This window comes from Octopus sinensis, linkage group LG1, assembly GCF_006345805.1.
Source record: "Octopus sinensis linkage group LG1, ASM634580v1, whole genome shotgun sequence".
Classification (NCBI taxonomy): Eukaryota; Metazoa; Mollusca; class Cephalopoda; order Octopoda; family Octopodidae; genus Octopus; species Octopus sinensis.
The window spans coordinates 158786395-158803830 of NC_042997.1; the positions used below are offsets into that span (position 1 = coordinate 158786395).

Here is a 17436-nt window from a genome sequence, read left to right on the forward strand (position 1 = left end):
GTAGAAATGAACTACGGCCTCACCGGTGCCAAGCTGCCTAGGCGTTTGCCTTTTTCTTGGATAACATCGGTAGCGTGGAGGGGGAAAGCTGATATGAATGGGCAAATTTTGATCTTCTACAAACAAACAGCATTGCCCGGCCTTGTGCCTCGTAGGGTAATTTTCTAGGTGCAATCTCATGGTCATTCGTGACCGAAGGGGCCCTTACCCAGATAAAGAATCCAAAACCTAAAAAAGAAAAGAATATTGACAAAAATTCGATGTATTACATTCAATAAAAAAAGAATTAAGGAGCCAGGACCAGAATACGAAGAAAACTAGGAAAGTTTTATCAATTTATCCAATAACTTGCAGCCTATGAACACGCATGGTTCAGTGGTTAGAGCATCAGGTTTATCATCATGAGGTTGTGAGTTCGATTCCCGGACCTGGCTGTGTGTTGCGTTCCTGAACAAAGCACTTTGTTTCACGTTGCTCCAGCTTACTCAGCTGTAGAAATGAGTTGCTACGCCACTGGTGCTAGGCTGCGTCAGACTTTGCCTTTCCCATGGACAACATTGGTGGCGTGGATAAGGGAAACTGGCATTCATGGACAACTGCTGGTCTTCCACAAACAAGCTTGCCGTGCTTGTACCTCGGAGGGGTACTTTCTAGATGCTATCCCATGATCATTGGTGACCGAAAGAAGTATTATCCCTTTTTAACTAAAGGATTTCAAGAAGCAGTAAAATTGGGGCGAAACAAAAAAGACGTAATTGTTGTTATTCCTATTCAGTTCCAAATTATAGAAATACTCTACATCAGCATTAGAAATGTTCTGCTCAGATTACTGATGCAATCTGAGCAAGTGGTCACAATCTGTTTACGACTTCACTATAAAGCCTTTTCGCCTTTCAAGTAACAATATTTACATTTTGGTACCAAAATACAATTTGTAGCAATGTGAAAAAAGATAGGGAATTTATGAAGAAAAAGACTGTCATAGAAACAAGGAAATTTTAACAGATTTATAAAGTAAAAAGAGGTTCCAACTACTTCAGTTGAACAATATACTACTGGCAATGTGACGTCGAATGATGAAATCAAAATCTAGGGATAAAATAATAATAATAATAATAATAACACAACAACAACAATAATAATAATAATAATAATAATAATAATAACGGGAAGGAGATGAGTCGATTACATCGACACCAGTGTTCAACTGGTACTTATTTTATTGATCCCGAAAGGATGAAAGGCAAAGTCGACCCCGACGAAATTTGAACTCAGAACATAGTGGCGAGCGAAAAACCTCTAAGGATTTCGCCCGGCGTGCTCCCTCAATAATAATAATAATAATAATAATAATAATAATAATAACGATAATAATAATAAAGATAATAATGTGCGCTGGGAACAGTAAATCAATATATAGACAAATTGCTGAAGGAGATTGAAATAGAATGCGTGGTAGATCTGCAACAGAAAATTTACCTCTTAGGACAGAAAGGATTAACAGAAGGGTTCTAAGCACTTGAAAGACTGCCGAAAACGTGTGGATACCTAACGTTACAGGTGGTAGTAAACCGTTACCACATAAATCCTACCAGGAATAAAATCAAACTTGAACTTCGTTTCTATAATGATAATAATAATAATAATAATAATAATAATAATAATAATAATAATAATAATAATAAGAAGAAGAAGAAGAAGAAGAAGAAGAAGAAGAAGAAGAAGAAGAAGAAGAAGAAGAAGAAGAAGAAGAAGAATGAAGATGATGATGATGATACTAATAATTAATAAATAAATAAATGCCCTGATGCAGTACCAGGCCGTGGCCCTCGCGGCTTCTGAAAGTTAACTGATTGGAAGTGTTATCATGTACACTGTTTTGTCTTGGTATAAAAGATGGGCTACAGCAAACATTCTACTCAATACCATAGATTTGCTTGACGGTTGTTTGACCTTAACCAGTTGAGCATGTCTCGTGATCTCTGATCACGAGCAGAAATAGTGGGGGAGCATCATAGTCATGTGTTGAGAGGGATTCTTTGCGGACTTTGAAACGGGGGAAAGTGCAGATTTCATTTTTCAGTCTCAAATTACCGGTTATCGATCAGGTTCGGTAATCTTAAACCTCAACGATCTGGGTTTCGGTAGGAAACTTACGAAATTTCAAGTCTAACGGAGTCGAATCAAACTGTTTCAAACAATAATATATATAACTCCTACTAAATCTGCTAAGTGCCTTTTTCTTTCGTTTGTCCATTCACTTGCACACACACACACACACACACACACACACACACACACACACACACACACACGCACATGTGAATTTACATTTAGTAGTTGAAATATGTCGTGAACATATTTTAACTTAGCTAAAGTTTACTTATATCTGTGTGTATGTGTCTGTGTGTGCAATATATATATATATATATATATATATATATATATATCATCTAAGGAATATCTTGATTAGAAAACTGTTATATGTGCACTTGTGGAAAGTTGCATATTTATCCATGTCTCCCACGCTCCATAACATACATAGATACATGCATACACCCACACTCAAGAGCGCATGCGTTATTTTTAATAATTGACAATACCAGTTCTATATAATTGTACCATTTATTTATTTATTTACTTCGTTTTGTGTAATAGCATCATTTTCATGGTACATTATTTTGTGAATAACTGTTTGCCGAATGACTATTGACATAAATGGTTAGTGAGCTTTGTAATGTGATTTTGGTCGGATGAAATTCCATTTGGTATCCAAATTGAAACTATAATTATGTTTCTTTATGTTGCATATTATTGATTTTCTTTGAGAACTTATGATTTGTCATTTTATCATTCATTTGTATATTAATGTGCATGGCAAACCAATTAGGGAGACTGTAGGTTTAAACATATCCTAGATTTATGCGAACTCAAGCAGGGTTAATGTTGTGTAATTAGCAAAATAACACAGGATTCGATGCTTCGTTGATTTTACAATTATTGTCATATTTGGCAATCATACTACATTTGTAGCTATAGTTGAAAGCATGTTTAGTATGTCAACGGAATTATATTGTCCATTTAGTCTTAAATTATAAGTGAATCAGTTTATCTTCATTCCATTTTGAATTTGGCCGAAACACAACATTTAAAAGAATCAATTTACCTAACTAGATATAGATGCTACGAGGATTTGCAATCAAGCACTCGAAGCAGAGGTCAATTGTAGATCAGCGAGTTGTTGCGATTTTGATTCGTAACTCTGGCATAATGCCACGAAGTTTGGAGGCAGGTATAGCCAATTTAATCGTCCCCTGTACTTGACTGGTATTTTATTTTATCGATGTAATGAAATGCTATATTGACATTGGTGAGTTTTCAACTTAGAATGTAAAGCGGCGTAACTAAATGCCCCAATACTTAGTTAACTGGCGGAAATAGTGATTTTAATATAGGCACAGGGTTTTAAATTTCAGAAAGGCGTATATTCCGTTAAATTTAGCTTGAAAATGACTGGTACATTATTTTATAGATCTAGGTAAGACAAAGGTAAATTCAATGGTATTCAGAATCAGAATATAAATGATCATAACTAACTACTGTAAGTTACTTTAAGCAAGGTGAAAATTCTAACAGAGCGTTTTTCCCTCCATCCGCTCCATAATTCCTTTGTGGGGCGACAACCTCCCGTCGCTACCCACCCTCTGTATCATCTTCTCATACTCCTTCAGACTAGCCAAGTCCAACTCCCTTCGCTTCATCTCCGTGTCTTCTCCAATACTCCGTCCATCTTTAAGACTGCCCTTACCAGCTTCTTCTCTGCTGAAGACAACTCAGACCCGCTAAGGACTGTATACATTTTCTAAATGGCACTAAAAAACCGTCCGACTCTCGACAAATTCACACAACAGCTACTGGACAACACATGCGCGGAAGCAAGCTTCCAACCATACAGCCACACCCTCATTTATATATGTATATATACCTCTATCCATTTATCTATTTAGCTCTCTCTATATATATACTTATATGATTTCGATTTTATGTATATCTATACGTAAAAACCGTCAAACATTAATTAAAACATCATTCAGTTTATTTAAATTGCTTATGAAATTTATTTTTATTGGGCCCAGCACTGGTTTATTTTTTCGAAGTTTCATACTTAGATATCATCACCCCATACACATACAGAATACACATGTACAAACATCTACCCACCAATATATACTGTTACATACATACATATTATCATTTCTCCGACTTGCTAGTAATATAGTGTACGCAGCGTTAAGAGTGATTAACAAGATCTATACATGTCTGTTGCCTTCTGCAGCTGTATTAAAGGAAGTAGTTTCACTCCTATCACCATTGTTTATTTGTCTAAAACTTGAATCAATCGATTTTAGTGTAATAATGTCTCTTGGCCGCCGTTAAAATTTAATTTTAAACACCCTGAGAGAGAGTTTTTTCTGCATGGATAATCACAGTCAGTCGAAGCTACCACTCACGTATGTAGGTTTCTATCTCATTCTAACTATATTCTGATACCATGAAGATAAAACATTTAATCGTAGTACAGTGACCGAACATGTAACACAAAACACCACCGTATCTCCATCTCTGAACACCCATTACTAGTGATGTAGACTACTTTCGATTCCCAGTTGTAATGGTATCAGTTATTTCGATAATGATTTCGCGACAGATATCTCAAAATTGGCATTTCCTTTTCCCGTTAAATGTCATGCTTTGTATGCAAAATCAATGAAAACTTTCTGTGCTTCCTTACGTTAACTTTTTTATGCTTCCTAATCAAATGACTAATTTATTTAGATAATTAAATATATCTAATTTTCAGATATGATAATGATTTCTAACTTTTTCATGATTTATTATCTTCCAGTTTTTTTTTGTTTTGTTTCTTTCGATAGGTCTTTTTTATCGTTAGTCAGTAAAGTTGTTAATACCAATGATATATTTCGGGATATTCAGAACTGGGAAGACCAAGGGTTCGAATGCTTGTAGTAGAGTAGGCCCCATTAATAGCGTCCAATAATCAGGTGTGAGTGCTAACCGGATGATGGATTAAGTCTACAGTCCAACTAACCCACGTCAAAATTTAAACTCAGAATGCAAAGAGGTGAAACAAAAATCTCAAAGCTTCACGTCCTACGCTCTAACAATTCCGGCAGTTCACCAACCTAGACTAGTATTTTATTTATGCATATTAGGAGGATGAAAAACGAAGTTAACCGCAACTGGATCTGAACTAAGAATCTAAGTAAGTCGAAAAAATGATAGTAAGACATTTAATCCGATGCCCATAATTTCTTAATGATAAAGATCAATCAGCTTTAATTTTTGGTTTCAAATTTTGGGACAGGACCAGAAATTTGAGGTGGGAGAGTAAGTCGATTACATCGACCCAATATTCAAGTAGTACTTATATTATCGATCCCGTGAAGACTGACGATGTGACGCTTACCACTTTGCCTGGTGTGCTAACGATTCTGTCAGCTCATCGCCTTAATCAGTTTTAATATTAATTTACTACTTCGAAGATCGACAGGAGTTAATGCTTTTCTGGTTTGGCCACAACTTTGAAGGAAAAGTACTTTATTTTACCTATTCTGGAGGAAAGAAAGGTAACGTTCATCTCACTGGAATGGAATTAGAACTCGTAATGTAAAGATCAAAAATGTGACAAGATTTAACAAGCCTTTAAAATAAAATTCCATGGCTCTCAGAAATCTGTAGCGAAAGTAAATATAGTTAAGATGAACACAAAATCGATGTAACACCACGAACACTAATAACAGGGAGAGTCAAAACAGATACCGTAAGTTATAAAATTAAGATGCACTAAAAATGCAGCTGGTCTACTTCAGGTCCCTTTAAAGAATGAAAAACAACGTTGGTTACTTACCCACTTGATCACCATGTACGTCGTAGTCAGAGAGCAGAAAGATGGCAGAAATGTAGCAATATATATTCGCTTCAAGGCGGCGAGCTGGCAGAAACGTTACCACTCCGGGCGAAATGCTTAGTGGTATTTCGTTTACCGTTACGTTCTGAGTTCAAATTCCGCCGAGGTCGGCTTTGCCTTTATTCCTTTCGGGGTCGATAAATTAAATACCAGTTATGCACTGGGGTCGATGTAATCAACTTAATCCCTTTGTCTGTCTTTGTTTGTCCTCTCTGTGTTTAGCCCCTTGTGGGTAGTAAAGAAATAGGTATTTCGTCTGTCTTTACGTTCTGAGTTCAAATTCTGCCGAGGTTGACTTTGCCTTTCATCCTTTCGGGGTCGAAAACTTAAGTACCAGTTGCGTACTGGGGGTCGATCTAATCGACTGGCCCCTCCCCCAAAATTTCGGGCCTTGTGCCTAGAGTAGAAAATATATATTCTCTTCGAAGCTATGACGACTCTGCCAAATGACTACTTTACACACACACAGACATATATATATATATATATATATATATATATGAATGCGTACAGAGACAAAAGGTGAGGTCAGGGATGACTGATTTATCATAAGAAATGACATTAGACAAGTTTAATTAATCTTCATCACTTAGATATAAACTTTATCCGCTTCTATATAAAAGTGTACCAGTGTATATGCATGTGTGTGCCAGTACGTCTTTAAGCAGTATGAACTGCAATGATTCTTATTTTTGTATTTAAATGTGTGTGCGTGAGTGTGTGAGCGTATGTATGTGCGAGTATGTGTGTGTTTGATTATGTGTTCGCACGTATTGAACCTATACTCAATGTTTTTAATAGAAGCTGATTAAAGAAACTAGATACATCTGCTACCGTATAATGAAGAAAATTCACTACAATATTTTCTTTTCTTTTTAGTTTCCATTCAGAATGATATTCTATTCATGTTTCCCGTGCAACAGTTTGCTTGCAAACTCTTGCATATGTAATCATTCATTGTACTATATCAGAGTTAATGGCATCTTTTTGATTAGTCCTTTGACCTGTACTTTTTCAAGAATCGGAAATTTGATGTTTCAGAAATCTATAATTTTCCTAAAAGCATTAGTAACTGATTTCGAAGGTATACTGGCTAGTCAAGTGATTTAACCTGAGACAGAGTGTTGAAACGGAAATCATTTGTTCCTCATAAAGTGATAATAGGTATTTACAAAATATGTATAATATTGTATTCATTTACTTTAAGATTATTTTTCATGTTATATCTCGCGATAATATATGATACTATTTCTAAAGAAAAATTAAAACAAAGATCTGTGTGTATTTTACAATTTTACACTTGCTCGGTGTGGCGGAAAGGGCAGTGCCCGTGGTTTTCGTAGCTCTTGCTAGACTAGTGAGAGATGTCATCGGGACTCCTCTTGAAAAATTGCAAGTCAACACCTGCGCAAAAAATAAAAATAAAATGTAATGTGTATGTTGAGGAGGATTCAGGAGGCTCGATGTTTGGAAAGGGAGAGCTGAGCTACAACGACCCAATTGATTATTATAAAAGTGAAGTAGGTAAACTCAAGTAAGGAATAAACATTAGGAGCATTCCAGCTCGCTGTTTGGCGTTCTCCACAAGTAAGACTAGATATCAGTTTCTGTAGACTAGGCTAAAAATCAAGTTTTACAATGCAATGTAGTGTTGGGCTGGTCGTGGTTTCTTGAACGGCATCGTGCGTCCAACTTCATTCTTTGTACTTTACGCACTTTCTTGTCCTTTTCTACCCATATTGTCAAACCATCAGAATTCTCACCTTATCCCTGATTATTTCCAAAATTGTTATCTCTCAGATTCTCAAATGCAGCATTAACCGCACGAGATCAACAGTCATGTATGACCTGCAAAAGCTATTGGTATAACCCTTCCTTTGGAACAAACACTATAAAGCGTTAAAAGATATCAGCAAGGAACCGGATGGAAGTTTTGAATATGGTTTCCTGGAAACGTATCTCTTCTTCTAAATGTTTATAACAAGTATGCCAAAAATATATTTAGATATAATAACTCAAAATGCTGGTGTATGAATCAGAAACCATATATCAACACAAAGCTAAACTTTTCATATAGGTACACAACTAATTTGATCCTCTATTTTATCGTCTTCGCAGATACGGAAGGCAAATTCACAGTTTCCATGACTCGAGTCCCAACCGGAAAAGCTAGAAACAAAATACTGTTATTAATATTTTGTTCAACGCTTTTAAAATCACTGCTACAAGACCACTTGAAGAAGTTGCGATATTACTAAATCGTAATGACTGAGGAGATAAAATCTCACTCGAATGAAACGTTCCACATTCTTCTCATCGACAACCACTTAACAAAGATTTGAACAACTCATATTCACTTGATATATCTGTAGAGCAGTTAACAAAAGATAAGGAATAAATGGATTGGCTGTGACGAGTTGGTTTTAAGTTGAATAAAAGATTTATGTACTGAGGTATCAACCACAACAACAACAACTACTACAGCTACTTTAATAGTAGTAGTAGTAGTATTTGTAGAAATAGTAAGAACAATAACAAGAAAAATAGTAACATAATGCAACCACAACAGAAGTCTTTATGCGGTTGCCAATCCTACTAGAAATAACAGTGATATTTCACCTACAGTGTTCTTAAAATGAAGCTGGCATTACAGATTCTGGATGCGCAAGCAAAGACACAGTGGTCAGGAATTAAATGTGATTTAAACTATGCCTGCTTGATCACGAGCATGCTGTAACCGAACTAGTACAACTAATAATAATACTTTCTACTAAAGGCAAAAGGTCTGAAATTTTGGGGGTGGGACTGATCGATTACATCGACTCCAGTGTTCAACTGTTGCTTAATTTATCGACCCCGAAAAGAGGAAGTCCAAAGTCGACATCAGCGGAATTTGAACTCAGAACGTAAGGACGAACGAAATGACGCTAAGCATTTGGTCCGGCGTATTAACGTTTCTTATTTCGTTATTGCCCACAAAGGGCTAAACATAGAGGGGACAAACAAGGACAGACAAACGGATTAGGTCGATTACATCGACTCCAGCGCGTAACTGGTACTTAATTTATCGACCCCGAAAGAATGAAAGGCACGATCGACCTCGGCGGAATTTAAACTCAGAACGTAGCAGCAGACGAAATACCTATTTCTTTACTACCCACAAGGGGCTAAACACAGAGAGAACAAACATGGACAGACAAACGGATTAAGTCGATTATATCGACCCCAGGCGGAATTTGAACTCAGAACGTAGTGGCAGACGAAATACGGCTACGCATGTCGCCCGGTGTGCTAACGTTTCTGCCAGATCACCGCCTTCTACTAATAATGCTTGTATTACCTCTACGACTACCACCACCATTACCACCATCACAAAAGCCACTACCGCCACTACCACCGTGCTACTGTTACTGTTACTGCTACTGCTGCTGCTGCATTTATATCCAAGCATCTATGGCTACTTTAGTACAAAGTCAAACGAAGCTTTCGAATTCACCTATCGATTAGAAGTACTTTTATATCGAGCAAAGTGTGTTATTATCATTGTTCATATAAACTTCACATTCGTTTCTGATTACCCACCTGACAGCAGCGCCGTTTACATTAATTACAATCGGTATCATAATGGACTAATTTCTCTGTTGTATGTTGTGTTTCATGTATATTATATCATATAAAAATACGTCATATATATATGACGAATATATATATATATATATATAAGCAGTACCATACGGGGACGCAAGCACACCACCACGACTGTCAAACGGTGATGTGGAGAGGACAAACACAAACACACAAATACACACACTCACAAAAACACACACACACACACACACACACACACACACACACACATATATAACATATATGTATATATATGTATGTATAGAGTGTTAGGTGTGGTGTACAGAAATTAAATACTGAGGAAAAGTCGTCAGAATTCTGGGAAAAAATCTTTTTATTTCTTCATTGTTATTAGCGCTTTCCTTACGAACGAAAGCGCTAATAATAACGAAGAAATAATAAGATTTTTTCCAAAATTCTGACGACTTTTTATCTCAGTATATATAAACTTAGATATGTTTCGACCAATGATTGGTCCAGGCCATGTCTAACTTAATAGCACCACCTGATAGGATTATTTAAATCCTGTTTAAGTCAATTTTTGTAAATGGTCCATTCAAGTAGTGAGTTTTTTTGTTGGGTGAGTTGTATCCAATTATGGGTGGCTTATCTGGTATTCCTTGAAGGAATCTATCCAGACTTTATATATATATATATATATATATATATATATATATATATATATATATATATATACATATACATTTGTATGTATGTATGTATTATGTATATATATATATATATTATATATATATATATATATATATATATATATGTGTGTGTGTGTGTGTGTGTGTGTGTGTGTGTGTATGTATGTGTGTATATATATATATATATATATATATATATATATATATATATATATAAATGAATACTTGTATATTGATGAAATGTTTGGTGTTGATTATAGTAAGATAAAATCATGATAATAACAATACATCTCATAGTTGTAAAATAAACCATTTTGAAACTACATATACATCAACAACAAAAAGCTACCTGCGGATTCGTAGCTCTATATGTCTTTGAAACACCGGTACGCTTTGTTTGTGGATAAAAACTTATGTCGGGCAAACGAATAAATATATGTTAATACTATTTCTTCCTTCTTGGCATGGATTCTTCGATGTTTACTGGTTTGTCAAATATGTTCAAAGTAAACCGTGTTCTGCGTTGGGCATTCCACCAGTATACGAAATTTTATATTGTTTAGTTAAAAAACGAATTAATTAAAAAATCTACGAGCCAAACTGAACAGATCTAAGGCACAGAATTATATTTTAGAGAATCTTTAATAAAATATTACCGGTTTCGATGTACCCATTTTATCAAATATTAGAAATATTAGAAGCAATTTGGGGTGGGGGTGTAGTCGGAGAGAAAAACATTTTTTTTTGGTTGGGGGGAGGTTAACAGATTGTACCCAAATTTGAGTTCTTAATGAAATTTTGCTTTGTCAATCTCTTACAAATGTTTTGTCTATGTAGCTTTGGGTGGGGCTCAAGATTTCAAGTTTCAGGAAGTCTTTTGAATTCAATGGGAAGCTTCTTACTCATGGTTTAAGCCAGCTGTGTGTTCGGAATCTATTGTGAAAAGCATTTTTCTCTTTTTTCGTTATCTATTGAGGGAAAATAGTTGAATGTTTAAGGATGGTTATTCAGAGAACTAGGGTGGATTTATTTGCCATTTTGTTTTGCTCTGTGTGTGTGTGTCTGTGTTTTGTTTTGTCTCTGTGAATATGTGTGAGTGTGTATGTGTGCATGCATGTATGTTGTTTTTGGCCTTTTAGAAATGTTTTTATCTATTGTAATGGTTGTGCATGTGTGAGTGTTTTTGATTTTAGGGGGAATGCTGTGTGTACGTTATCGTGGCATGTATGTGCGTGACAGATCTTTATATGTTGATTGCATGGATATTTCATTTCCACACACGTCAGCTGAATTCAATTCGTCCCCAGTCGAAAGACACATGTTGTTATGTCCTGTTATTATTATTTTTTTTCATTGTATTTTGTATTTATTTTTGTGTAACATCGTCTGTTTTTCCGTCCTTGTTTTCGTATACATTCGCTGGTTTCTTCCAAGGAATCTAATGCTCTTAGCTTAGTTTTTCTTTGGGGCTGACCAGATTGGAGCAATCTCAAGATTAATCAGCCGAAATTGCGAGGATGACCCGGTTCTTGACTGAGGATCGGAAGCTTGTTTTCTTATATCGTCTATCTGGATGTTTTGTTGTCCCTTTTTGTATCATCTAGTTGTCCGGATGTTTTGCGTTCTTGTCCCATTTTGTATTATATATATATATATATATATATATATATATATATATATATATGTATATTATATGAACATTGTTTTCTAGAATTCAACGTTACAAATGTCCAAATTATTTCTCACGTTTAAGATTTCGCCAAACATTAAAAGAAGATATACTATCACTTTTGTTTGCAGGTATGTCGAGTAGTATGCTCTGAAAGAGATAGGAAAAGAAATTTTCCTGAAAATATGTACCAGTAAAGAATTAGAAGTCACGTTAAAATTCTTAGAGAAAGTTTATATTATGTGTATGAGGTGGATAGTCACAGCATATAGATTAATTAATATTTGTGCAAATATGAATGATAATTCCGACCTTTAACGTTATTGGTGAGTTTCTGCCACCTTTCTTTAAGTATGCTAAAGTATTTTTATGACTAATATTTAAGCAAAACTGTAGTGGAGTAGTGCCTATAGTAGGTTAATGGAGAATATTTTTGAATTGTTATTTTTACTTAAGTAAATCAATAATTTGAGTGTTAGATTCATAATTAAGAGGAGATAATTAAATGATGCCGATTTTGGTTTAATGGGAGAATATAAGCGCTAACATATGCATGCCTGCGAGCATTTATATAGATTCACACGTGATCTGGCATTCACATAAACGTATGTGCCAATATTTTATAGATATTTTATAGACTGACATACAATGAGAGTGAACCTAAAATATAATAGGGAAAACTCTATTATATTAAAAAAAATTAGCCACAATATTTTATAAATAAAAATACAGTACAAATTCTAATAGTAGTGTCAGAATCACAAACATACGCATAACAAATTTTCATATGGAATTACGATGAACATAATGGGATGATAAGGACAGATCTATTAAACTCTACTAAACTCTTTGAATTCTAGACTAAAAGCTATTTCATTATGTTTGTTGCATTCTTGTGCCTTTCTGGAAATTATATATTGCTCTGAGATCCATTGTTTCAATCCTAAAATTGTAGTTTTCCGATTTGTCAGGGTATTATGAATTATATAGCTTGTCCATATAATTAATAGCGGAATTGGGATCTTTAGTTGTACAATTTAACAACGTTCCCCGCTTGTGCTCTTGTAAAGTACATAAGCAATAAGCATTCTCTTATGAGTGGTTCTCCACGAGATTGCACTTACGAATCTCCATCAAATTACTCTCGCTTCTTACAAAATGAAGGACAGTTACTGATTGCATCAAGATCAGTAATGCCAACTTGATACAACTTGTCTTAAGACAAGGCAAGATGATTATGACTGGTGCCAGTTTTATCGTAATTTTGGTTAATCGGGAGAAATTGTTGATGCTGATAACGACAATAACAGCAACAACAGCGACACTACCATAACACTGTAAAACTTGTGACATTATATTAATAAGTGTAATGGAGTAATCTCTAAATTAGCCGGCACTTTTTAGCGACTGCTTTGATAGACAGATCGATTGCTAGATCGGAACTGAGATAAATTATGTTGAGATAAACTATGATGGATCAACTGAAAGTATTCAAAATTATTTTGTTTATCTATTATAAATAAGAATTGCAAAATATAATGAGTGTTTATGTCTGATGCAGGGTAGGGGGATGATAAAGAAAAAAAGAAAGAGAGGAAATGGTGCTGACTAGAAGAAAGAAAGGCAGGGAGAACGGTGGCGTTGATGTGAATAGAAGGATTGGTTATGTATGGACAAGCGAATTTGAATATCTGGATCTGTGTAACATTACTAGATACAGGCTGGTTGGTGGGCGATTAAGTGTCTGTCTGGATGGCTAATTCCTATTTATTCTGACAAAGCAAATTTACACACTCGCACAGGCACATGTATACATATACATAGATACATATACATAGATGCATAAATGCATACATACATACATACATACATACATACATACATACATACATACATACATACATACATACATACATACATATACACACATGCGGATGTGCATGTGTGAATTATATTTTCTGTCCGTGCGTGTGGATATATATGGTCTTGTGTGTGTGTGTGTGTGTGTGTGTGTGTGTGTGCGCACATAGATATAAATATAAACACAAACTAATACATCGGAGTTAGTATGGATTTTTTTTCTTCTCCGTTTCTTCGCTTCTGTGTGGATGTGTATGAATATTATCTGTGTGCGTAAGCTGATAGAAAAATAATGTTAGAGGGTGATTGACTGATTTATTGACAACAAATACTGACAGATGAACGACTGAATGGATAAAGGGATCAATAATAGAATCATAAACTTCCAATTGAATGAATGGGTAAACTAAAAAAGTTGGATAGGAAGAAAATCGATGCAAATTATTATTCATTCACTATTTGGATCAACTGACGCTATTTTTAGTTAGCTATCTGGATTTTTGTCCATGTGAAGAGAGGCTTCGCTGTATTGCTCAGGGAGGAATTCAAGGATTAGTTGAATAAAGAGTTTTTATATATTTGAAAAACATTTATAAAGTTTAGATTATCATTAAGCTGTGTTCCTAGTGCTAGGTTTTCATTAAAAAAATAGCATCTTTAATTAGAATATGTGTGTTTCATATATCTTTTTTCATGTTTCTATCGATTCTCTATTGCCAACTTGAATCTCAGTTGCATAATTTTATAACATAAATGGTGTTATTGTTAATCAGCCTCAGAAGGTGATCAGTTTACAAAATCGTTAGCGCGTCGGAAAAAATACCATGCGGAATCTCTTTCAACTCATTACATTTTAATTTCATAACCTGCTGAGATCAACTTTGCTTTCATCCTTTCAAGTTATAGGGTTGGTGTAAGCGACTTACTCAACTCTTCCATTTCGTTGTCCTTGTGATAGAAATATCAAAGGAAAAAATTGTTATTTAGCATAAGTTTTTCCCTGATTGTGGAAACATTTGATCAAATAGATTCCAGACTTGCCAACTACGCCTTTCTTCCAGACATGGTCTATCTAGGACTATATTATCTAATATGCCCTTCCATTTGCAATATGATGATGCATAATTGAGAAAAATTTAGTTGCAATATCTTGGGAGGCTTAGCGTTCACATTGAAGCTTCTTTCTCGACTAGTTCTAATGTTAATTATTTAATGTGATATTCGATTTGTTTGCAGTAATCTTGCGCAAAATCTACCGTATGGTAATCAGAATAGTTTCAAACACGTTTTCTAGTACGGCGATCATTTAAGCTGAAAGGTCGATGTGCTTCAAAGATCACTGTAAGATCGCAAAGCAGAAACATTTGAGGAGCGGCCAAATCCACAATGTAAAGGAAAACTAATTATGTATGTATGTATGTATGTATGTATATATGTATGTATGTACGTATATATATATGTATGTATGCATGTATGTAGATATATATATATTATATATATATATATATTATATATATATATATATGTATGTATGCATGCATGCATGTATGTATATATATATACGCAACCTGCAACCGCGCTCCTACACGCACTCGCACACAGACATGCGCCTATATGTATGTGTTCTGTGTGGGGGGTGTATATGTGTGCGCGTGTGTGTGTATGTATGCGCGTGTAAACGCATGCAGGCGCGTGTTTGCGGGCTGTGTGACAATAACTAGACATATTTTATTCACAAACTCTCCTCGCAACTAAACTTTTATTAGAAAAAAAAAACAAAACCATTATAAAATCCATTTAAATGCATATTGGCATGTTTTCTCACTGTTTTTTTTGTTGCCTTTTCAGACGGAAGCTCAGGTACACCAACACCGACATCAGCGGCTGCTGTACGTGACTTAGCCTTTTATTTTCCGCCTACTAAATCCGACTCGGATACTGGAGCTGAACGTGCTAGTCCAGCAGCGAAAGCGCCTGATATGAGCCCTTGTGTTTCCAAACTCCGGCAAAGAAGAGCTTCCATGCACGATGCTATTGATTATACGAAGATTGACACTAAACTCTACGACAAAATCGTAAGTTAAGACAGTTACATCATCTACTTCTTTCCTTTCCAGTTTAAAATGATGAAAATATGTAACTTTATAATTAACCTTTTATATGCTTTTCAATATAAATATTAAAAAAAAAAGGAATGCGTCGAGCTAGCAGAATCATCAGCACACATAGCAGCACTTCACCCGTCTTTACGTTCTGCGTTCAAATACCGCCGAGGTCAACTTTGCCTTTCAAAATTTCGGGTTTGATAAAATAAATACCAATTTAACACACGGGTCAATATAACAGTCTTACCCTGCCCCGATATTGGGCCAAAATTAATTGGGCCAGTATTAATACAAATAATGAAGGCGGTGAGCAGTCAGAATCGTTAGCACACAGAGTAAAATGTCTAGCGGTATTTCGTCCGTCTTTACATTCTGAGTTCAAATTCCGCCGAGGTCAACTTTGTCTTTCATCCTTTCGGGATCGATAAATTAAGTACCAGTTACGCACTGAGGTCGATCTAATCGACTTAATCTCTTTGTCTGTCTTTGTTTGTCCCCTTTATGTTTAGCCCCTTGTGGGCAATAAAGAAATAAGGACTGTTAGCACGCCGGGCAAAATGCTTAGCGGTATTTCTTTACGCTCTGAGTTCAAATTCCGCCGAGGTCAACTTTACACTTCATCCTTTCGGGTTCGATGAAATAAGTACCAGCTAAATACTGAGGTTGATGTATTCGACCTACCCTTCACTATAAATTGCTGGCTCTGAGCAAAACTTTGAAAGCGATATTGATAAATAGGAGGCGTGGGAGTGGCTGTGTGGTAAGTAGTTTGCTTACCAACCACATGGTTCCGGGTTCAGTCTCACTGTGTGGCACCTTGGGCAAGTGTCTACTATAGCCTCGGGCCGACCAAAGCCTTGTGAGTGGATTTGGTAGTCGGAAATTGAAAGAAGCCCGTCTTATATATGCATGTGTGTGTATATGTTTGTGTCTGTGTTTGTTCCCCCAACATCGCTTAACAACCGATGCTGGTGTGTTTACGTCCCCGTAACTTAGTGGTTCGGAAAAGAGACCGATAGATTAAGTACAAGGCTTACAAACAAAAAGTCCTGGGGTCGATTTGCTCGACTAAAGGCGGTGCTCCAGCAGGGCCACAGTCACATGACTGAAACGAGTAGAAGAGTAAAAGAGTAAAAAATATGAAGGCGGTGAGCTGACAGAATCATTAGCATACCGTGCAACATGTCATCAGCATTTCGTCTGTCTTCACGTCCTGAGTTCAAATTCCGCCCAAATCAATTTTATCTGTCATCCCTTTTGGGTTCGATGAAATAAGTACCAGTCGAACACTGTAGTCGATGTAATCAACTTAACCATTCCACGAAGTTGCTGGCCTTGTACTAAAATTTGAAATCTCTATTAACAAAAATAAAGCTGTAAGGATATAAACGGCTTTCAAAACAAGTAGTAATCAATTACTGTGAAATATTAGAAATAGTGATTATATACTATGCTGATTATATGCAATATGGTTATTATGTACAATAATAACAAACTAACAAACTAATTTACTCTTTCGCTTTTTTCCCCTTCTCT

The 17436-nt window shown here is 35.6% G+C and overlaps 1 protein-coding gene across 2 annotated transcripts in view; it reads left to right on the plus strand.

The window, feature by feature from the left end:
• Positions 1-17436, plus strand: part of LOC115213535 (synaptotagmin-1) — a 479245-nt gene that overhangs the window by 297199 nt on the left and 164610 nt on the right. For both annotated transcript variants that reach the window (XM_029782564.2, XM_029782574.2), the window contains exon 2: positions 15644-15870. In XM_029782564.2, the coding sequence (XP_029638424.2) occupies positions 15644-15870 (227 nt within the window). The remainder of the gene's footprint in view (positions 1-15643; positions 15871-17436) is intronic.